The 24,828-nt window shown below is 34.1% G+C and overlaps 2 protein-coding genes across 4 annotated transcripts; both read right to left on the reverse strand.

Annotated features, from left to right (window-relative positions):
• Nucleotides 1-1,084: 1,084 nt before the first annotated feature.
• On the reverse strand, nt 1,085-14,911 carry LOC125819960 (protein ENHANCED DISEASE RESISTANCE 2). 3 transcript variants are annotated; one of them, XM_049499367.1, is made up of 22 exons: nt 14,359-14,911; nt 13,567-13,641; nt 11,602-11,655; nt 10,831-10,896; nt 10,610-10,713; nt 9,621-9,688; nt 9,423-9,539; nt 9,205-9,245; nt 9,003-9,103; nt 8,144-8,239; nt 7,672-7,736; nt 7,518-7,589; nt 7,221-7,376; nt 6,334-6,563; nt 6,204-6,243; nt 5,951-6,105; nt 5,752-5,853; nt 5,326-5,370; nt 5,096-5,236; nt 4,265-4,360; nt 4,071-4,172; nt 1,085-1,523 (listed from the first exon to the last, which is right to left on the reverse strand). In XM_049499367.1, exons 1-22 carry the CDS (start codon nt 14,494-14,496, stop codon nt 1,413-1,415), a joined length of 2,175 nt encoding a protein of 724 aa, XP_049355324.1. In that variant the 5' UTR covers nt 14,497-14,911; the 3' UTR covers nt 1,085-1,412. The 3 variants fall into 3 exon arrangements, with proteins under 3 accessions (XP_049355324.1, XP_049355325.1, XP_049355326.1); XM_049499368.1 differs by having other exon boundaries at nt 5,951-6,096; nt 14,359-14,719; XM_049499369.1 differs by having other exon boundaries at nt 10,610-10,720; nt 14,359-14,545.
• Nucleotides 14,912-16,512: 1,601 nt separating this feature from the next.
• LOC125819958 (MOB kinase activator-like 1A) lies at nt 16,513-22,805 on the reverse strand. Its single transcript, XM_049499365.1, has 7 exons — nt 22,772-22,805; nt 20,836-20,884; nt 19,839-19,947; nt 18,599-18,692; nt 17,774-17,907; nt 17,159-17,322; nt 16,513-16,793 (listed from the first exon to the last, which is right to left on the reverse strand). Exons 1-7 carry the CDS (start codon nt 22,792-22,794, stop codon nt 16,719-16,721), a joined length of 648 nt encoding a protein of 215 aa, XP_049355322.1. The 5' UTR covers nt 22,795-22,805; the 3' UTR covers nt 16,513-16,718.
• Nucleotides 22,806-24,828: the final 2,023 nt, after the last annotated feature.

Here is a 24,828-nt window from a genome sequence, read left to right on the forward strand (position 1 = left end):
ATTCATCTATATAAAAAATGTGGATAAGAATGAATTTGGTGAAATATGAATTGAATAAAATGATCTTAATCCATATTTACCCTTCTTCATTTCTTTATTTAGTTTTTTTTTTTTCCGTTTATTAGCTTTTTATTTCCATCTTAATTCTTCTTACCTATTTTTTGGTGGGTCTTTCAAACATATTCTAAAAGTATATTTTGGAATTGTGATATGATAAAATACATAATTAGACTTATGCATTCAAATTGGTTGAATACATTCAATAAAAAAAAGTTAAAAGAAAAGGACATTATTTCTATGAGTTGTTTAGGTTATGGAATTCCATCTCTAGTTGGGGCTTTCGATTCGAAAAAATGTGGTGCGGGTTCATCTCTCTCGACTAGTTCAGGTGAGAGGGAGGATGTAATTCAGCTCGAATGAAGTGAGAGGGCTGAAAAGGAAGCTCGACCTACAGGGAGATGAACGTGTGAATTCTTGACTAGCCAATAATATTTTGCTCCATACAACATAATTGGTCTAATAACAACTATTAAAAAACTTATTTTTTAAGTTTTGTTGGCACATTCTTGTGATACCCTAGCTTAGGCTAAAAAGTCTCGCATCAACAAAACACAAAACAAATGTTGAGTATATAAATAAGAAAACCTTACACACTGATGACGCGTTACCCTGCAGGGTGACCCAGTGGTTTGGGCTTGGGACTTTCATGACGGAGGTCTCAAGTTCAAAACTATTTGCTTAAGCAAGGGGTTTGCCTTGCGGGTCGAGCTCGTCGGACCGAGTTTGCCTCTCCAATATGATTTGCGAGCTATTACATAGGAGCAAGAGTTTTACCATGTGCACACCCAAAGGGTAGTGGCTGCGAGTTTCCCTTGTCATAAAAAAAAAAAACTAATAACGCGTTTTAAAGTCGTACGTATTTAGACACTAGAACAAAACAATATCACTAACATATTGAGCCATTACACTATCACATAGGACTAGATGGGAGCTTTTTGACCCAAAATATTGAAGCTTCACCTCCTTACCCATACCTCGCGGAAGTAGAGAGGCTGTATAATCTCTATGACATGAATTAAATTGGAAATTCCAGACAAAAAGATCACACAATTCACATATCTGTACAGACAGAACTCAATTACAAAGAGAAAAACAAATCCAACATCGTGTTTTTTATATCTGGATCAGCACCTGGAAATAAGGCAATAGTTCATTGCTCTTACTGATAAATCGAAAGAGCTCAGAAAAAAGAATTTAATGAAGTTGACGTCTATAAACAGACTTAGTTCCATTCTGAGCTGAAACGAATTTTAAGAACACGATGAACGAAAAATAGAAAGGAACTACATCTATGTATACATATCTTTCAAGAATCAACTTCTGAAGAAGGTGAACTATGTGTGTGGTTTGACCTATTCTGTAGTATCAGGCTCCAACTTTGGTACAATAGCAGCTGAGAGTTCTATATGAGATGCACGTACAGCGCCTATTAGTTGCTCAGGCAACTCATCGGCGGTGTTTCCCTAACACAAATTAGCGAATAACATTATCAGATTCAGCATATGCATAGCAACCTCATAGAGAGGATTACAATTAGTAAGGAAGTTTTAGAGAAAAGATGAATTACACATTTGCATGACCTCGGGAAAAATGTCAAATACATCAAATCCAAATCAATTTCATCTTCTTTTTGTCATTAGGGAGGGGGGATGCATAGGGGTTGGCGGGGATATGAGTTTTATTATTACAGAAAATTTCGACTAGAAATGAATGTTAACAAAAAAAATCATGAACATACTCTGAAAATACAATCACCAAACTAAAAGAGTACACTGGGGTAGCTCCTATAATTCATCTTCATCACTAAGCAGGTAAGAGTTCTCTTTTGTATTTCCCTCTAGGCTCTAGTAGTTCAAATGCTTCCTTTTGATAGTTTATTTGGCACTGTTATTTACTTTACATACAACGATGCAGGCACTTCTAAATATTCTTAAAGTTCAAGATATCGTATAGTGTTTGTACAGAATTACTTGAGTGGTGTGTGAAATGGTTCTAGAGGCCTTCTCTGTGAACCTGAATGCTTTTTTGACATTGTGACGATTTCATTCCACCTAAAGAAATCACTCCACATTGAAAAACTTTCAATATTCTATGCAGTAAGATGAGACCAACACTGCAAGATCAAGCATCGTACAATTGATTAATTTCCATCCTACCGAAATGAATGGTCCACCTATCCTCCTTAAGTTTTCCATGATTACCATATTCTTGAAGAAAGATTTCGTATCAATAAGCCTTGATGGGCAAAGTTACCCAGTCCCTATGTTGGTGCGGTCTAAGTTGCTCGAACTCGGGAGGGGGTGTCCGATACGGGTGAGGATCTAGAGGTCGGATCCTTCATGATCTATTTTTTAAAATTCTGGGATATGGATCCATGTATGGATACGAGTACCGGGATTCACCTAAAAATAATTAAAATATCTAAAAATAGAATTATTAAACCTAAATTATGACATATTATGTGGAGAACTTGAGGAGAATATTGGAAGCAGATTAAAGGAAAAGGAGTGACATAGAAATTTCTATATAAAAGGTATTCCATTTTCTTCAATTTCACCTTAGCTTTTGTATTGACTACAAAAATCATTAAAACTATCCAGACTTTTCCCATCGATTTTGGTCAAAGTACCCAAAATCAGTTGACCAAATCGGACACAGATCCCACACCCACACCCATGTCGTGTCGACATGGGTGCGGCACCAAAAGTGAAGAGTCCGAGCAACTAGGTTGGTGGGACTTAGGAGATGACAAGTATCGAGTAGAATAGTCTAGGTGCATGCAGATCAGAACACCACCATTATAGAAAAAGAAGAAGAGATTGTCCTATAAACCGTATGCCTCAAATCAATGTTTTGCTTTGACTTAATACAATCACTAAGAGTACATATTAAGTTCCTTACCACTGCTTTTAGATTGTTTATAAGGGAAAAAAGTTTATCAAAAAGTGTAAAAGTAGCCCGTGCATAATTTCTTCCTCATATAATATTTGAATAGATATCTGTTTTTTAAGAAAGTTAATACTTATTTTGGGATATACCAAACATAGAAATGTTAATATTTAATTAGGTATGATGGCAGTATAATATAAAACTACAATGATACTCTGTTCTTGTCGCTACTACCTCTTTTTCTTCTTCTCTCAATTCAAAGGTGTGTACATACTATGTTCTTATCAGGAAATTTATGTTAAGCTTTTTGGTTGAGTCAGGAAATTCTCTGCAATTTACGTAAAGATTGTTCTTTATTATTTCTACATGACTTCTTCACTACCGTATTTCCTTTTCTTGAGCCGAAGGTCTATCGGAAACAACCTCTCTACCTTCACAAGATATGGTAGGCTGCATACGCATTGCCGTTCCCAGACCCCACTTACACTGTGTATGTTGGTTTTTTTTTTTATAAAGATAATGTTGTATTCATCAGCATTAAGGATATGCTGGAGACCTCCAAAAATTGGTTTACACTGTGTATGTTGTTATCTGTCTAGTTATCAATTTCTGGCTTTATGGTAACTTAAACAGGAGTCCAGATATCCAACTTACAAGTCTATACCGAAAAACATCCGACTGTTTCAAGTTTTATGTATTAGAGTATTAGACTAACTTCATCAATTCATTTAGTTACTCTCTCATCCCAAAATAAATGATAGGACCAGAAGAATGAGGAATACTCATCTGACTTTAGGTCTCTATTCGGACATCAATTCCTTAGTTTTTTAAATGAATTTTACACATAATCAAGAACTACATAGAAAGCAACAAGTCACAATTTTCTATTACTGTATTTAAAAATCCTTTTATGCAAAAAAATTTTGACTTCTCCAAATAATAATGGTGCAATATAAAATGGGACAGAAGACGTATGTCATACTTGTACCTATATAACTCAAAATTATTCCCACATTCCAAGATAGTTGGACCCAACGTACTTTGACAGAGTTCAACAAACTGTACAGATAAATATATCAACAAAAAAACAAAATCTTGCAGGTGAAGGTCCATTCACATACCTGTACAAGAAAAGCCATGTCAACTACTAGGCTCGTAATTACACCAATCACAAGCCCCAAAACTCCATTCGCCACAGTGGAAGAACCAATATCAACATCAATCTACAGAATATAAACAACACATGATCAAATCCGAGACAACATTGTGTCTCTATTTGTTAAATAGCTCAAAGAAAAGGGACACAAGTCTTTACTTCCAAATACTTGGGACCGCGGATATAGTTGCAGTCAACTGCCTTCCCCAGTAAACAAGGAGTACTTCCAACACTCTGACGCACAATCCATGATCCCTTCATGTACATGACAGTTGTCAATTCTAAGCACATATACATTGTAATAAAGATATAGAAGGACGTGGAGAACACAGCAAAATCTCTCAAAGATAGCTCACAAGTTTCAGCATGCGCATCTGTTTAACATGCATTTGATGATCACATGCATGTTGTAAAAGGAAACTTGCTATGGCTTCAAACTACTTTATATGCAGAGATTGACCAAACACTGGCAACTTCAAACCAGGGAATAGAAACAGAAATTTTCAATGCAGAGAACCAATAAACTTTTCTGATGAATAAAAATGCACAAGAATCTCAACCGAGAACATCTTCTTGAAAGAGGAGTCCTATACTTTCATTCCAAGATAGTGTCCCTGATTTCTCAAGTAAATTCTGTATTGGTGACATCTTTACTCTTCAGCTATTGGTTAAAGTTCCAATGTAATAGTTGAGTTATCTCACTTATTCAATCTCAAAAAGTAAAGTTCTCACTTATGCTGCTCCGCTGTCATCCACTACCCATAAATTATTGCATGAACCTGAGAACAATTATCTTTCTCAGCCCACCCAGAACAATTTTTTTCTGAAGAGATGAGTTTAAAGTAAAACCACCAAGTTTGTCCTAGAATCATATAAAATCATAACTAGTTAAAAGCATCTTATGGTTGTATTCGTCATAGTATCAGAAGCGTCATCAATAAACATTCTACTACCGGAAATCATTCAAAAAGTTGATAGAAATAAAGGTACCTTTGGCACAGACGGGATGAGCTTCATTCTACTATTACGGAAATCGTCATCCCCATCAACAAACCGTTGCAAAAGAGAACCAGATGTTAACTCTTTCATGACAAAATAGAAAACCATGCTGTAGTGTGTTGATCCAGGAACCTTTCAGAAGAAAAATGTTATTCACTTATTTCTTTCCTGAGCACTTGCAAGTTTACCTCAAAACAGTAAGTAGCAGTGGAATAACTTACTTGCACATTTACAATTAAAGAAAACAGTCCTTTTTCTGAAGCAACCTGGAAATAAATGCACCAAAACAAATTAAATTATGGTACTTGATGTCTTGACTACAAATAGGATAAGCTTAAGTTCTACAGCTAAAATTGATAGCATGCACAAAATTAAAGCACATAATTGGAGACTTAAGCAGGACCACACTATTATTAGGAATATGACTTTTCTGTCCTTGGTAAAGAAACCATAACCTAAAAAAACATACAGGTCTTCTGGAGAGCCCTACGCCCTACTCCAACATAAGCCAATTACCAGTGAAAATTAACAGTCCATCACTGGTACTTGAACTCTAGCCTATGGCAAAATGGACTTTTGATTTTTTAAAGTTCACTAGTATTATAATGGGTAGTCATCCCTTGAAACTAAGCTAATGTATTACTTACTTGTGCTGCACAACCAGGACGTCTAGCAACATGGTCCATCCGTTTTGTATCTTTAAACCAGTCAGCAGCAACAAGATCCATCAGAGGTTTACCAGCAGGAATCTACAAGCATTTTCCAAAGTGATTTTAGATCATGGTGACATAGATTATCAAAAAACCGAAGAGATTATCAAGGAAATGAGAAACAACTAAAGGACACCTTTGATTTATCATAGCAAAAGTTCTTGCTACGAACTCTGAAGTTATTTCCATCAGATATTCTCCAGCAGTTACGACTATTATCACGGTCATCACGTCGAAGGTTACCCGAAAAGATGGAAAAATCAATTTGATCCAAAGGTTCTTCTTCGAGTGCTTCACAAGTACAAAACTAATGTCAGTAAAGAACTTGTGCAGACAATACAAATATTTAGTGAATACTACGAACATGATACATAATGGACAGCACATACCAGTTCTCTTCATTTCACGTTCAGGGCTGGGTGGCATTACCTGCAAAAATTCCAAACCACATGCTCAGCAGTCAGCACGTATTTATGAAGGAGATGCTGAAAGTACTATGAATATGCATAAAGTCCCCACCTCTTGATCAGCCCCTTGGAAATCTTCCTCCTCATCAGAGTACTCATCCATCATTGAAGCATTTCTATTTGCAGCTCGTATTTGGTCCAATGAACGAGTACGGTGATGAGGAGTCTCCTGGAGTTTTTGATTCTTCTTGGAAGAGACTGAAGCGGATGTCATATTAACCATAACTGGGATTCTTGGAGCAGCAGTCCTTTCATCAGTTTGAGAAAAGTATTCACGAAGTCCTGAAGGAGGACAATTTAAAAGTAAGTTACACATTAAGCTTTCATTAAAATATCAGTCAAGAAAGTACAGTTTCTTTTCCATTTTTTTTTAATAAATCAAATCAATTCATTAATAGCACCAAGATGATGTCGAAATTTATACTGAATGTGCAGCATTAAGCTTCTAACAGTTCTATCCAACCATCTATATAAAAAGGAACATGGCTCTAATGTTATTCCCTACAACAAAAATCCAGACAAAGATGTATCTGGTTTCCATTCCCAAATAGGAAATCAATTTATTTAGATAAGTCTCCCAAACCCCTTTCATTAACCTTTTGCACGCACACAACCCATAAATTTTGTTCTAGTTGACCATCCATATTGGTTGTACTTATATTTATTTGATCAAAAGAAAAAAAACAAAGGGAAAAGAATCATTAACTTAGTTACTTTTCCCTTCTCGCCTTTCTGTTGACCAAACAACTATCAATTCCACTATCTTACATGCAACAATAAGTGAAGAGGTGGAAGAGGAAGGCTGAAGCTTCCTGAAATCGCTTACAAGCACTAGTGACTCTCCAATGCCAAACAATTTAATGCAAATGAAAAAGTATGTCATAACAAACTTGAAGTTTCTCAACTATGTGACTTCAGCAGAGCATAAGAAAAGCTAACCCGCCACACTGTTTAACATCTGCAACAGACAATGTTGCTGAAATGACGAGACATAGCCCACACCCCATCCTTTTAAATCGATCTGCATAAGATGTTGCACTTGTGTTCTGGGCCTCCCATTAAGAGGTTTGAGTGGGGAAATATTGAATCCACCACCTGTGAGTGGTGATATTTGGTTAGTATATACGATAAAACCTTCAAAATACTTCTGCGGAAGATATATAGAGAATCATCAATTATGGTTTTCATATGTATTCAGAGCAACTAACTAAATGAGTTGAAGGAAAAAGAGGTTACTCTCAATATGAGCTCGAACATATCCAGGTAGTGGACCACAATTCTCATGCTCCCTGGAACGAAATAACACAACTGCAGAATAATGATGGCAAATCAAGTACAGTCATGGAACAAAAGATAAGCTTACAAGATAAGAGCCTTTGGATATACTTACCATAACTTCCATCATCATTTCGACGCCAATAACGTACATAGCAAAGATCACGAGGCCATACTAACCTGCATACAGTTAATGTCAATCTAAATAACAAGAATCTTTTGGAAAAAAATTGGGCCAGCATAGAGAGCAAGGTTACGGGGATTCATACAGCCGGCACAAGTAACTTGGTATGGAGGCATACTTGATTGATTGGACTGGAATTTTGCAATGAGATTTCCTTTTCTATCTTTGTTTTTGTGAGTGCGTTTGGAGGGATGGGGAGCACAAAAGAAAATCATAATTTTTATTAACTACATTTGTCAGAGAAAGAAAAAAAGAAACAAACGAGGAGATGCATGAACTCTGATGGTGATTTAGAACCAGTATATTAGGAGATGGAGCTAATTTAACCAAACTAAAGCAGAAGTCCAATGAGAAATACAAAACAGAAAAGCAATCATTACGACAAAGAAGTCAGTAATCTTACGTAGGGAACCAGTCAAGTTGAAGTCTGTGATAGAGTATTGCTGTGTGTCCATCTACCTCCTCAACTAAACTACCATACTGGAAGCTACAGTCCCACCTGTTAGAGAAATAGTTAGAGACTGAAATGACAAAGAATGTAATGATAATGACTTTTAGCAATAAGTTAACATAGACATTATGTTTTTTAATGGCTGCATATAATCACCGCGTCTAGACTTTGTTCCCCAAAGTGAGAAAGTAATTAAAAAGAATGCTTCATATTTCACGATAAGAATCTGAAAGAAGTGCTTGGCATAACTGAGAAATTTACGAAGGCTAGTGGCGCAAGGTTCGGAACTTGGTGGACAATGGGCCCGCCCCTCTACCATTTTCCACTTAAATATGGAAGGATCCTTTATCTCCATAATGATGTAATTAGGATAATCCTTATTAAAAATTATATAATTTGGAGAATTATAAGGTTGTAGTTATTTTTTTCCAAAGTTCTGCTAAACACTATTTAATTTAATTCACAATAACTTGAGAGAGTTATCATGCATTCTCAGAATGCTATTACCCTATATCTTTTCTACACTCACCTAAATGGAACAACAAGAGTTAGTCACTACATCACGACTAAAGCCATAGTGTAACCAACATAAGCCAAAAAGGTGTTGCTTAGACTTGCTACACACCGAGGAGCAGCAATTTCTGGATACCAAAATGCACAAATTCAGAGATTACTGCCAATTGAGAGCTCATAACAAAAAAGTTGAATGATAATTTCCAGAATGAACCTATCTACAAACAACAAAAGCACTTTGGAACGAGAAGTAAATACGAAGACAACAATGAATAACTAGACAGTTCACATTACTTACTCAAAACGTGTTGCATCCATGCTCATAACAAGCTCAAATATATCTTCACAACTAGCCTCCACAACCCCAACAGCCTTCATTGCTCTACTACAGCTTTTTGGCTACATAGAGAAAGAGGACTACATGAAATACCCTGAAAAAACATACTTCTGTAAATTAGGAAATGCTTGTGCCAGCATAGAACACAAAGATGAACTCATACTAGTAAATCGCCATCCGGAAGCTCCTCAAAAATGCGAAGGCCTGCATTCACACATTAGTGGAGGAAAATTGTCAATGGTCTATGAAGATACCACTGTATATGTTGTACAGCTTAACTACACCGAAAGACACAAAAGTAAACATAAAAGAATACAGATTCAAATCATTGCCAGAAAACACATGTTTACAGGAAGATAAAGATAAAAACATTATACAAACCATTTTGGCATTGAAGTAAGCGCCAGTACTTTCTGGAGAACACTTGGTTACTCCCATTCTGGTTTGCCAAATCAGAATCTATTTCCTTGGTCCAGTCAAATACAGACTCGGGAGGACCTGTCCATTTAAGATGCAAAATGGATAGCTGAGCAAACATGTAGACAGCAAAACAAGACCAGACAAGTGACAAATAACAACCTCTTCCAATGGTTGTTCTTCGCAGCAAGTTCGGATGAGAATCATCTTCATCCTCAGCAGCACTTAACCTATAATATTGGACGACCATTACAATTGTAAAAGCTGGAGCAGTTGAAAGATTAGTGCTTGGACTAAAAAGGATGTGCTACATAGGTACATAAATCTTATAAGATGTGTCATGTGCCTATGTGTGTAAAAGGCACAATCAAGGACTGAACTACAATCTTTCAAATTATTAACGTGTGCTTCACAATCTTAGTAAGAATAATTAGCTGTTTGGTCCTCCCAAATTGAAGGCCTTCTTTCATTCATAGAGTCAGTTTAGACCAATTTCTGAAGCAAAACCAGAAGGTGATTTATCTTTCAAAAACAAGATACTTGAAACACGAATACACTACAGGATATACGTTTTCATTCTCAAAAGTCTTCAAACATTTCTAAAAAACTATGTAAGTAGATCAAACCTAAAGGTACAATACCAATTAAAACCACTATGCTTGAGATTGAGGGAAGCCAGACCCGGTCCATTTTAAGGGCCCCAGTGGCCTGGATTAAGGTGGACATACATCACTTGTTAACTAGGTTTTCCCTCAAGAAATTGGAGAAGTATTCTCATAGACCTTATCAATATAACTAACAACGATACCAAAACAAAATGGACATAGATCTAGTAAATTTAGCTTTGCTTTCTGTTTTTGGCCATTCTATTTAGTAGTGGTGATCTCTTTAATGAACAAATATCAGCAAATATTAAACTCAATAGGAAGTATTTAGCAAACTCATCTTTTGTCAGCACACTTTTTTTTTCACAGTTAAATTTAAAAACCAAACTTACTAATGCAATGACAAGTCAAGAGCTAATTAATTTCAAAAGAGAAATGTAACAGAAATAGAACATAAAGAAATAGTGGGATGGACGTATTTCTACATTCTGAATCGAAAATACCAACACCTCCATAACTCGCAGAAGGCAAAAGCAGAATACTTACTGACTTTCATGATCTGATGAGGAAGCATTCCTCCCATTGTCCATATCAGATTTATACTCAAACGAATTGTACTTATTGCCATTAGTTCCTTGAGACTCCTGATGCTGCAAACTGAAGACATATTACTACCTTCAAGTATATCTAGACAAGAAGAGGTGGAAGAACTATATATCTGAGGAGGAAATATCAAGGGGAAGCTTTAATACACAAGAGAAAACAACCTGATCAATGATTGATTCAATTTTTTCTTTCCAAATAAGTGCCTCCTGAATGTTGAAAGCTGCCATCTGGAACAAGATAATGATTAATATGAATAGTTTCTTCGATATCTAGACCTTCGTGTATTTGGCGGTTTATTTGGAGAGAACGAAATATGAGGTGCTTTGAAGATAAAAAGAAGTGATATTCAGAAGATCAAAATGAATTAGAGATTTAGAGTAAATGAGAAACTAATAGACCTGATAGGATCTCTCTAAGAAGAGAAGGGACATAGTTTTGCTTTTGTTCTGTAAATACTTTTGCTTGCACCTTTTAGGTGTTTTTATTAATACAGTTACCAATTCAGAAGGCAGTGTTTGGACCCTAATAACAGTCAAATAAAGGTCATGTATGCTTAGTTATGGCTTTCGAATCTGATCGCTGACAGCTATTTAATCTGACAGTATATAGTTTGCATTGCAAATTGAACTTTGTATGCATAATTGAATGGGAAAATGTAATATCCCCAATATACGTGAGATAGTCCTGAAAAGTTCCATCAGTATCCATCTGCATTAGTTTTATCAGCAAAGGTTGGACTGATATGACATAACTATCAGGAGAACAACAACAACAATAACTATGAGGAGGGGCTAAAGCAATTCAAGAATGAGATCAACTTGAGATGGAATACGACAAGAATGAAATATGCATTTGAAAGCTTGCATACACATTTGAGATGGTGAAGTAAACTGTTTGGAGCAAGAACAGAGTGGATAGAGAAGATCACGCACCGTGACACGGTTATACTTGTCTTTCTTGTTGTAAACTGATAAGACATAAACCATCTGAAAGATATACATAAGATTAACATCCTCAAACAGAAATGTTAAGTATGTCTATTCATCAAGCATAAATCACAACACGCGTCAAAAAGATATTGTAGGACATCTTTAAAAATTTCAGAATTCAACTGCAATAAATTGTTGTCGGCACAAATCCTTCAGAATTCAAGAAAATGGATTCATGTTTATAATAAAGATAACAATGCACAAATAAACATTAAAGTAAAGATGTAACAGCCCTTCTTTTAACTCGGGAACCTAGTTAAGATTTTGGTTGAAATGTACATCGTGTCAATTTTCTTTATTCCATCAATATGTTTCACTAAATTTGATCAAGCTCACTACTTCTGTAATTAGGCCATAGATGTCCATGCCCTTTTTTTTCTTCTTTTCCCAAAAAGCTTTTTTTTTTGTTATGCCATATATAATGGACCCTTTAGCTAAATAAGCGAAAAATTGATACTAAAAATGTATATTCTGTGGTAGGTTAACAATTTGAAGTGCAAAATACACATTGGATTTAGACACTTTAGCGATGGAATTACACATGACGGAATACTAAAAGAATTCCACATGGGGCAGATTAATAATCTAAAGAATAAACTAGACTTCGCCCATACAAACCACCTCAGTTATGGTCTACTGAAATACCCAAACAGGAAGGGGTGAATCCCTACAACTTAAAGTTGACAGTGAAGATCAATTTATCTCACAAAGATGGAGCCAGAATATGATTTTTAACCTTTCATAATTTGAGAAATAACTTCAAAAAATCCTAACAGTATGAAGTAAATGCAAGATGGTGCATACCCCATCTCACAATTCAGTATGCCTATTATTTCGGTAATCTGAATCAACTGAATGATATGTAAGAGAGTGGGCTTTGTGGAATTCTTTATAGGGTAGGATTAAGTCATGGAATCTATAACTGAGTGACATTTCAATGTTTTATGTTCGGGCAATTTAAGCTACTTTTTCTAATCAGAAGATTTCTGTTGCTTTTTATTTGTATGATGCACTTGGATGTGAGAGGGACTCCTACAACATCTCCCTCGTCAATTCCCCCTCCCTTTCGAAAACTATCATCAATTTCCCGGCTCTAATGCAGCATGTTTCTCATCTTTTTTGGCCCACACTGGTTCAAGCATCTCTAGGCCCTTATCCATCATAAAAACCTTTTAATCCAAGAATTTTCAACTCTAAAAATCACTCTAAATTTGACCATCACAAGTAACACTACAACTAAGTACTTGAGACATCCAGGTCATACAACAACTCAATTTAACCATTGATGGATTAAACAATACTAGCATTACACATCCAGGTCAGACAACAATGCAATTCAACCATTGATGGCTTAAAGAATACTAGAATTACACATTTTAAGCCTATTGTGCCACTTTTCATTGTTAGATTTAGTAACAATAGTTTGTGCTTGACTAGCAAACACAGCTCTTGTTATTTAAGGCAAAAATCAAACAGTAAGAAAGGGATTTCTTTTTACCAAAAACATTTGTCATACATTCTTAACTGGACTATCCCCTCAATATATAACGCAAAGACAGATATCATGAATAAACAAATCAAATTATTACAACCCATGCTCACATCTTCTTAATACCTAATTTTTCATGCATATTAGAAGTTCAGCCTCTGTACCTCCTCAAGGTAAGGGTAAGGCTGCATACACATTACCCTACCTAGACCCCACTTGTGGGATTACACTGGGGTATGTTGTTGTTTGTTGTATAAGAAGTCCATACAAGCAAATGATAGATGAACAACGACAAATTGACAATTAATCCTAGAAAAAGAGCTTGATGTTCTATTAAATCGATCAGGTTCTCTCAAATAAATTTATTACTCCATGTATACTTGTCAGAAAGCAAACAACAACGGTAGAGAACAGCTCACATGTCCATGATGAGTCTTCAGGCCTCGGTCCTCCACCCGACAATTACCATCTATGGGAAGAGTCTTGATTGGAACCTAATAATCACAGCAACATCATAAATCAATTATTAGGGGTTTAAGAGACTACAGGTTTCTCCACTGATCCTGCACTATTAGAAACAACTATCCAATTGAAGTTCCTTGACTCACATTTCAACATCCTACACTAAGCAAAGATGATATCCTGAAAAAGCATCATTTATGTAAGACTTCAATCAAGAAATTATTCTCTATCAAATCAAAAGGTCAAGTAAATTGAGCTCAAAGTCACAAGGTTCAATTTCAAGCTAGTTCGGATCCGATAATATGAATTCTCACTGTACATTTCATTCCATTTGAACTCCTTTTATCCGATATTCAGTAGTTTGAAGTTCTCTAACACTAAGTTCTCTAAATTTGCTAGTGACATTCAAATCTCAATACGAAAAGGTATACTCCATCCGTTGCAAATTAAAAGTTCTACTTTCCTTTTCAGTTTGTTTCAAAAAGTATGCCTTTTTATGTATTTTGTAACTATCCAACTCTGACTTTCTACATAGAATGTGATCACATGATCTAAAAGGCATTTTGATTTTGATACATTACAAACATATTAAGTTTAAGACCATAAAATTCAATCTAGCTTATTTTTAAATTGAAACAAAAAGAGCAATAATAATACTCTTCCTAGTGAATATAAGACTTGCAAATTACAATGTTACTATATAGTAGCCTTAAAACTTCAAACAAATTATTCAAATTCATGAAACTAACCACATTATCCTGAGGCTTTCTCTTGTAGTATGCCAACAATCGCGTCTCGAGGACAAAATACCGCATGTGAATATAGGATCTGCCTATCTTCCTCCGCCCATACCTAACCATCCACCCATCATACACAACCTTTGACATTTCACTTCAAAAATCAAACTTTTTCCAACCCCTTTTCTTTGATCCCCACAATCAACAACTATATACAATAAATCCCTAAAAAAAAAACTTAAAAAAATTGCCAAAAATCCGGAAGCTTAGAGTTTGAATCCTCGCTTCCGCTAGTTCGATGAACACTATGCAACTCTATCCATCTTCAAAAAATCAGATCTTTTCAACTAATCAGCAAAACCCAAATTCAAATTTGAAACAGTTCTTCACTGACGGCGAAAGCTGTGGTTTTTTGCAAACAATTTCTCAACCAAAAACCAAAAAAAATGAAAAAAAATCAACAAAAAAGTTGATTTTCAATCCCAAAAAGATGATCGCAGCCTAAAAGACTATGAATCAATGAAATTCGAATCTTCCTCTGCACAATTCTGAAAAAATTGAGCAGAAAAAAACGAGCTAAGGAAAAAAATTTGGTGGCGTTAATACGTATATAGTCAAAATATGGCACACCTTCTTTTAGGGACTCTTGCAATAATTTGATTTAACACGGAGTTTATAAATTTTATATGAAGTAACTTTGTTTCATATTATTTGGATTATGGTAATATGAGTAGTACATTATAAAAATAAATTAATTTAAAAAGTGTTTCGTTAAATTAATTTTATTAATATAGTTTTGGAATCTAAATTTAATTATTGTTATTTTATATAATTATTTAACACTAAGGATAATATAAGAAAATGTATAAATCCCTTTTTCCTTTTTAACTGATAATAAAATTTTCTTGATTTGCTAAAATAAATAACTAATTGAAATATTTATTTTTAATATAGGAGAGAAGTAAAATGAAATATAGAGAGTACTCCATTGATTATAAAAAAAAATAATTCTAAAAATATTTTGAATGATTTTTATAATACTCATGATTTTTAAAAATATAAATTTTTATTTTAAAAAAATTATAGAGTTTATATTCAAATTCAGAGTAAATGTTGGTTGATTTGAAATATCATTTTATGAATCAAGGCACATAAATTAAACAATTAATGGTCAAAAATATATTTGAATTATCATTTTTTGCGAGTTTGATATATACATCAACTATTCGGTGTTTCTTTTATCTACTTAAACCATCACTCTCTTATTAAAACACACCTCAATGTTCAATTGATCATATTCTTTCTCAATTAATAATAGATGCATGTAAAGTCAATTCAGTATTGAGGTATGTTTTAATATATAAAAAAAAAAAAATAGATACATGAATGAAATAATAGATAGTTGATATACAAAAGTCCAAAAGAGGAGAAAGTTTAAAAACATTTTTTATTATTAATTTTAAATTAAATAAATTCCATTTTTTGTGTTTTTTTTTTTTAAAGACTTCTATAGTGAATTGTGATTCCCCTTCTTCGTGTTATATAAATAGAACTTTTATGGTCCCTTTTATTGATAGTTATTGTTTGAAACTTCAAAGTTGCAAACTACTCTATTCTGTTTGTAATAATTACACTTTATTGTGTTTATTTTATTTCTGTGTTGCTTTTATGAGACATCACAATTCAATTTGAATTTTGATGGTGTCTAATAATTTTTTACTAAATTAAACGAACCTCCTAAGAGTAGATCTTAAGTTTTTCCTTTTTATTCAACGTCTGATACTTACATTATAATCTAATTAAATTTAAATATATAATTTGATGTGTGGTACTTGTATTATAATCCAGTTAGCTTTGAGTTTACGAATTGTAGAGCTCATTTTGAAACAAAAATTGTTACATGACAGGTTGGTCTCTTACCTTCATAAAGTGAGATCCGTCCTTTTCAATTCCTTTGAGTTTCAATCTTGCGACTATACTCTCTAGACATAGTGTTTCACGTGCTAGCTAGGCCGAGGGTAAAAATTATCAAGTAGCCAAGCCTATAGATATGATTAGGAATTAAGGAGTGACAATATTTATTTATTTTTGCAAAGAGCTACTTACAAAAACATTGCTTGATTACAAGCAGCAACAACAACACTGTAATCCCATAAGTGAGATATGAAAAAGGTGTGTACGCAACCTTAACTCCTACCTTGAGAAGGTAGGGAGATTATTTCCGATAATTACAAACATGAAACAATACATGCACAATATCAATAAGGATTTTAAAATGTCACCTTAGGCTACATACATATAGAAGGCTAAAATACATTATTATCACACCATACTCATTGATTTCCTATTAAAATAGGTTAAAAGCAAACTGTTTAGTAAGGCACAATAATAGAATCTATGAGATCTTGGAGTGGAGCCAGCTCCTTTTTGTCAATCAACCCAAATTCCTACAAAATAAACATTATATTATAAGAATTAACATCATAAATTATATAGATAAAGGATCAATGAAAACCATAAGAACAAATTATGCTGCATAATGAAGTTTTTGACATAATCAACATTTTCAAAGCAACGGGGAATCTGCTCAGTTAGTTTAGTTGGCTACCTGAACTTTCACCTTGTTGGTGAGGGTTCGGATTTCCTACCTTGTGGCATCTACCATTTCCCCTTTCCGCTACCCCCCAAATTTAACCGATAGACCGTAGACATATGCAATGACCATGTCTAAGACTTAGGAAGAAAGAAAATCCACTAACATGCACAAACAATAAAGGAAGTCCATTCAGGATCAACGATTTAGACGACTTACATGGGTGAAGAGTATGAAATGCTTGAAGCACGTATTCAAATGTGCTTCCTCCTTAAGACTCACAATCTTCTGAAAATGGGAGTGATAAATATGTGCATATACACGAAAGAGACGTTTGAATATCGTCTTGACAACATCCTTGAAGTTAGGTGGAAAAGGTGCACCTACAAAAACATAGCCCAGTTGACAATGAGAAAAGGTAACATAGTATTGTCTGAACAACGAAAGCAGTTGATTTTAGTTAGCTAGAATTCCCCATCCAACTCAAAGCCACCTACTCCTACACATCCCCCGTCTTGGCTCCCAAGAGGTAAGTTTTCAATTCACTCGAGATTACTCACTCCCTCCATTTTTATATAGAGACAAGAAGTTAATATGACTTGCATACTAGAAAGAAGGTTACATAGTCCAAATCAAATTGTTGAAAGAAACAGGACATTTTCAAACTTAAGATCGTAACTAGAATACTGAGAATTTAGAAGAATCCAAAACAACTTCGACATTCCAAAATGAAAAAGTATGTCATATGAGTTGGGACTTGGGACAGAGAGTATGGTTTACATCTCCAAAATGACATTAAAACATGAGTCTGGAAGCTGTGTAATTAGTACTTACCAAGCCTTTGAGGAAACAAAGATTCATCATCCAATTGAGTTTCAATCCAGTCCATCAAATATTCAACATATTTCGGAGCAGAAACTTCAATAGGCTTCTTGATTTGTACACCATCAGCCCACCTATACTCATACCTGAAACACAATATATGAAGAAGCTAAGAATGGTGTAGCCGGTTGAAGAATGCTCCGGATTAAATTTCCACCTAGTCTAATCCTAGTGTTAACGTTTTCTCATATATACTTGGGTCTTTTTGGAGTTAAATCGCAAAATGAAGGGAACATATTGTCACTTCTAATTATTTTGGACATTAATCATGTAAATCCTTTATCTTTACTTTTTTTTTTATTTTGGTCAAAGCTGCATCAAGACATCTTTCTCAAGATTGCTGCACACTTGGAACGCGCTACAGCAATGTTCATGATTTTTCTTTCAAGATCACCATCTTAACCTCCTTGAAGTTCTCAAACTGTTCAAGTTGCGATATCCTGGGCTGAGTATTACATGTCTGTGAAATCCTAGACCAAATGACTTAATGTCATATCATGTAAGAAGACTGTTCAGATTAATTTCTAATAGTAGCTTAGGCAAGAATCAAGCACCCCTTTATAACTTGTGATTATCGGCATGTAATTTGGAACAGAGGAAACTGCTGCGTTTTTCCATATCCCTGTGATTGAAAGCCACACAAATTCCACTCTTGGACAGTAGCATTCGAAGATGGTCCTTAAGCTATTTGCAAGCATCAACTCCCATAACCAAGGACAACTCTAGTGAATGTATATAATAGAATTAACCTTGACACAACTTATTTACAAAACATACTTGGGGCCTGCAGTCATTGTCGGGCAGTTTTCTGGCGTACAGAACTCAGTGAGGGTGCCATAAAGCAGATTCACCTGGTTGAAGAAATCTACAGCTGCATATTAAAGAATAGACAACCACCGCTAAATTAAACTTGATCAGCTTACAGCAACAAGTAAGCAAACAGAATGTAACATATGCAGCATTGGCTTCAGACAGAGAGTCACATAATAAGCATCATCATAGCTACACATTCTGAATATGGTACATTCCAAACTTTACCATTCTCAAAAAAAAAAATATGGTACATTCCACCAGCAAATATTGGTAATGTGTGAAAATATTGTCTTATCCACAAGATGAGTGTTGCGGAGATGCAGATATTAAGATGGATGTGTGCTCATACCAGATTAAATAAGATTAGAAATGATCATGAAGGTGCAAGTAGCACACATTTTGGATAAAAGGCGAAAAGGTTGCTTGATATGGTATGGACATGTTCTACGTCAACCTATAGATGCACCGGTCCGTAGGTGTGAAACTATGGTAAGTGAAGGATTTAAAAGGGGACGGGGAAGACCTAAAATACATGGAAGGAAGTGGTTTCAAAGGACCGGCAATTACTTGGTATCAAGGAAGTGATCTTCACACGGATGAGCATTACTAAGGACTTCATTCATGATACTAAGATAGGATCTACACAGTCCTTCAATAGGCCTTAGACATTGCTTTAAGGTTAAGACCAGAGTTCAATAACACTTCTTTTGTTTGAGAATGAACCAAAGTTTAATCATGTTTTTATAGTATCTACATTAAAATTAGGTCTACGATAGAGATAGAGTTAATGTTTTGGTGAATGTGAAGTTTTACTAGTACAAAGTAGGTTACATGACACCTCTTTAGGATTTGTATACTGAAAAGGTATAATAATATATAGCAAGCAAAAATATCATTTCCAAAAAATGAACATAGTTTTAGGACAACTCAAAGAAATGTAGTAGTTGGTCTCTGTTATTTTTTTCCTACTTCCCTATAGCCCAAAGAGAAGGGGAGGATAGACTGAAGTTCTGGTTCCAGAAGTCGAAACTTTGGAGACTACGAGTGCGCGAAAGTTTTACTCTGCAATTCAATTAAGATACCGAGTCGGGCAATCACATTCCAATCATATCAGCAGCAGAAATAGAGGTAATATTAACGTGCCAATGGATGCCCATCATTATGTATGCGTAAACAAGAGGAAAAAGGGAGAGAGGGGATGTACTGTTGACAGCTAGCCATTCATTAATATCTTCCCCAGGAGGAAGCCTTACAGCCTCTCTCAAGTTTCCGCTGCCTAATGTAGAATCAATGTGCTGTCTTAATTGTGCGCCCTGCACCAAAGAAAACGATGAGCAAAGCAAGAAAGTTGACCCGTTCAGGACAAAAAATACAACATTTTTCTATTCATAATTCAATGGTTTAGATCAACTTGCAAATTAAAATAAAGACACAAGGGAAGAATGAATAACAAGCAAGAAGATTAAAGGAAAATGAAAATTTTCACCATCAAGGATCTAAACTCTTAGCATGAGATACTTTAGATTTAGAACTAGCCAACTATATCAACTTTAACATGCCAAACTTTGAAGTTGGATGAGCTTCCAAAAGCTCCAAAACAATTATATGTCAAATCATTTGAATTCATTAATTCGTTCTTATCCTGACAATTTTCGTGTCATAGATGCTAACTTGTTGCGGAATAATACTTCAAATTAGGAAGCAAGTCAACTTAGCTATAAACTTGTTGAATACATAATAGCATGCGTAACAACGGAAGGATAGTCCAGTGAAAAAAAGCATTCCATCTCCTACAATGAGTTTGAGATCAGTCACCAAAGGTGCAGATGTGAAAAGTCACCAATGACCCTGAGGTTTAGTGTAGGGTATACCATGTCCGATAAAATCATAACAACAAGCACAAAAATATGCAACTAAAAACATAGTTTTTTTTCGTTTCGAAATTCAACTACTTAAAAGCTTATAATCAGCACAAGAAAAATAATCAAGTAGAAATCGAAGCATGTTTTGAGGATTACAAAAAACCTAGTGTCCTTTTAAACTTGATTTCTTGAAGATGTCTTTTGTTTGAACAAGTTATAGAAATTGGTGGTATCAACATCAGCACGTGCAGCCAAACACTTAACAGACAAAAAGTAACTACCAAAAAACCAAGACGAGTAAACAGCAACATTTCTTCTTAAACAAGGAAAGAGCATAACCTTACTCCCTGAGGGTGCACTCTTTTTGGGACGGAATGTTCTCTGATTCCTATAAACCAATAACAAATAAGGCATCAGATGAATAATGCTATGTACCAATCCGCCAAATAGGATAGCAAAGCACACTTTTAAAATAAAGCTAAAATAATGACAAGAAACATAATGCAAAGTATGCAATATTCTACAAGAAGGTTAAATGGAACTAGTAAACTTGAGAATTAATGTGATAGTCACCTGTTAAAAGATATAATTTATATGTGAGATATGAATAATAGAAATAGCATTATCTTCATTGAGCTAAAGCCTTAGAAATGCAAACTTGCTAAGGTAATGTCTTACCCTTTTATATTCACACGGTGATTACAATTATCGAGTAAGTTGGGCGTTACAACAAAACCAAGTTGGGCATTAGAACAAAACCGGGAGGACACATAGAGATAAAGAGATACAGAAGACTTTGGCCACATTTTCCGTGACATGTGAAACTTTCTATGGTTCAAAAAAGGAGATAAGTTATGAAGCATAATTCTTTCTTCTTATACACAAACCTCCAGTTTGATCTCTTCAAATAAAAACTATGTGGTAAAGTTTGATCCTTCTACAAAGTACAAACAATCTCTACAGTACACAAATGTATGCAAGCTATCCTTCCGTTTTGGCAAGTTCATCTCCAATTAAAAGAAAAAACGGGTAGGCGACTATTCACTGAATACAACACTAGATCAAATATTTGATCTTGAAATAGTAATAACTAAATATCCTAGATTTCTATCCCAAAACAAGTGAAACCAACAACAACATAATGGTAATATACGTCAGTGGCGGAGCTAGCCTATGAGTTTCAAGTTCACATGAACCAAGTACCTTTGATACCTGGTTAGAATCACGCAAGGATTAGTTATGTAGTTATTCATGTACTATTTGTTATTCCATCTTCTATCTTGCATAAATAATCCATAGATTTTCTCAATACATGTATTAGTTATACAGGCTTCTAAATTGCAAACCAAACAACGTATTATTTTTATACATAGTAAAAGACTGCTACCAAACATGGTATTACTTATGCATGATTTGATACATGAATAACTTACCTCCCAACCAACTACCAAACGACCACTAAGGGGTTATTTAGTTCATGGGATAAGGTGGATATCCCATGACCTTCAACCAAACAAAGTATAAATTTAATCACAAACTTAATCTTAGATATCCCACCCTACCCCATCAAACTTGGTGTTACTAAATTAGTCCGAGGATTATAATCCTAGGATAACTTAGTCCACGAACCAAACAACCCCTATAGTAACTGGTTTCACAGTCACAAACTATTGTTTAAGATGATTCAATCGGTTATCTATAGTATTTTGGCCAGAATTTCTCCATTTCCGTATATCTCTCTATAGTACTATGTTGGTCTATATTTCTATGAACTAAGGATCTATCAGAAACAATTTCTCTACCTCCAAGGTAGTAGTAAGGTTTGTGTACACTTTTTCCTACCCAGACCCCACTTTTGTGGGATTACACTAGATATATTGTTGTTGACTGTGAAACCAGTTATTATTATATATTAACTTGAGTAATAATTCGTACGAATCCATAAACCTCAAATCATGAATCCGCCTCTAAATATATACAAGTAAAGTTATCCCCAATCCCACATGTAAAAGTTGTAAACCTAACAAATTTAGCTCCTAACAAATTTCAATCTCATGTCATGCACATACAAATATAGTGAATGAATTTAAAATCTTCTAAAAACTCATTCAAGGAGAAAATAAACAAACCTAAAATTCTACAACCAATAAAACATCAATGAAACAACAACAACAAAAAAAATCATAAATTCAGAAAAAAATGATCCAGATATCATGCATCAATTCAAAATCATACCAAAAAAAAGAAAGAAGGAAAAACAGATGATTAATTTTACCTTCCAAGACCAAATAGACTCATTTTAAAAAAAAATTATAATGCTTTTTCGATTGAATTTTATTTTTTTTATTTTTTTGCAATGAGAAGAGAGAAATGGTGGCAAAAGAGAAAGATAGTGGAGAAAAAAAGGGGCAGCGAAAAAGAAGCTGCCCAGATTTGAGAGGTTTATTTTATAATTTTTTACGGGCAGGCAATTTAATTTTCTATTTTTATAAGTGTTCGATAATTATTTTGGGTTCTGATAGGTGTTCAGTATTCATATTAGAATATGAGTATTTTGAATTTGCACTGCATAAGACCTTATTCGGGAAAAAACACTTCTTAATAAGGATTTTTTTATACTCCTATTTAAGATTTATATTACGAGACCTCTAATTAAAAAATAACATTTTTTTCTGGTTAGGATGATTATTTTTAGTTTTACTACATAGAAAAAATCGAAAAAAAGCTGTCTCCCACTGACTTTCTACTAAATAAAAGGAAATGAAAATTTGAGAAAAATGTTTTTGACATTTAACTTGACGTGATCGCATCTATGCATGTTTGTTCGACACATGGTTTCTTCGTTTAGTGTCTCGGATTAAATTTGAATTCACGTATTTTTGAAGATGATGCTCTAACAGAATTCTCTTCATTCTCAAAAGTTCAAACTCAAAATTGAATTCTTCATTCTCAAAACTTCAAATTCAAAATCTTTGATTAAGTATAGAGGAATCTAAAATTTTGAATATTCGAGTACCACACTCCAAGGCTCGAGTTTGCATCTCTAAGGTGGTAAATATGAGCTTTAATCATTAGCACCACAAGGCTTATTATATCTAAGGGTGTCACGCTTAATATTTATACATTTGACCACTGAAGACGTGGCACCCCCTCAAATCTACATAGATCCGCCCCTGATCACAACTTATGTTGGTTTTCTTTTAGTGTTTGTTTGGTTTGATGGATTGTTGAAATAATACTCGTATAAGGATTCAATGAGAAGTGACCTCAATCCTCAGATCCTATATGTGGCACACATGAATCTCGCTGACGACTCTTTGAAAAAATATGTGCTTCTTTAAATATTTTATAAACTTAAATAAAATAATTCTCTATTGATTGAAAATAGAATTTCATTAATGAAGCATTCTAGATCAATTACTATGACTATATACCCTAGTGATCCCACATGATTCCATGAATGATCAATTCAATTCATGGGCTAACTAGATAGCTTTGAAAGTCTGAATTAGGAAGTGATACTAGCTCTCCCCTAGAATCACATATGTGGATTCTCCTTATACAGCTCAAGTGAATCATAAAAGTAGAAAAAAAAATGTAAGTGAATAATTTAAAAGAATTAGAATTAAAAAAAAAATTGGAAGTAGAAAAAAGGTACCTTAGGGATTTCTTTTGAATATGAAAAATTATTTATTCGTCAAATATTTTGAGTATAATTGATGTACATCATATGTCTTCTTTCTCAAATTTTAGTCTTTTTCTTCGAAAGATACAAAACTTAAATCTGAAAAGTAAGTGTCTGTTGTTCAAATATTGTAAAAATTACTTATTTGTGTTAGATTTAAAAGTTAACACTTTTTAAAAAAATTAGGTGACAAAATCTAAAACACTATTACTAAAATGTTGAGAAAGCTTGAAAATCCAATTGAATCTTGTTAATTTGGGTGGTTAGATTTATCTTTTTGTTGTTTTTTATCGATTAGTTATTTTCATGTTAAATTTTGATGTTAGAAGCATTTTTGCGAACAATTATAGTGGTGATAATTGTGATAATAGGAAGTGAAAAGATTAAAAAATGAATTGTAATTGTAATATTCATTTTTATATATATATATATAATTCTCATATTAGTAACAATATACCTTTCTTGAAGAATAAAAAAGGTAATATGACACAATGGTAACAAACAACTAAAGTAAAGTTCATAAAATTGCACATGGATGAAACTTAATTGTGAAAATAACTTTGGTCCCAAAATTTCAAGACTTCAATTACAAGACATTTCCCACTTCACTCAAACAAAATTCGCAAGTTAAAAAAAAGAAAAGATTT

This window comes from Solanum verrucosum, unplaced genomic scaffold, assembly GCF_900185275.1.
Source record: "Solanum verrucosum unplaced genomic scaffold, falcon-dt-bn FXZP01000229.1, whole genome shotgun sequence".
In the NCBI taxonomy this organism is placed as follows: domain Eukaryota; kingdom Viridiplantae; phylum Streptophyta; class Magnoliopsida; order Solanales; family Solanaceae; genus Solanum; species Solanum verrucosum.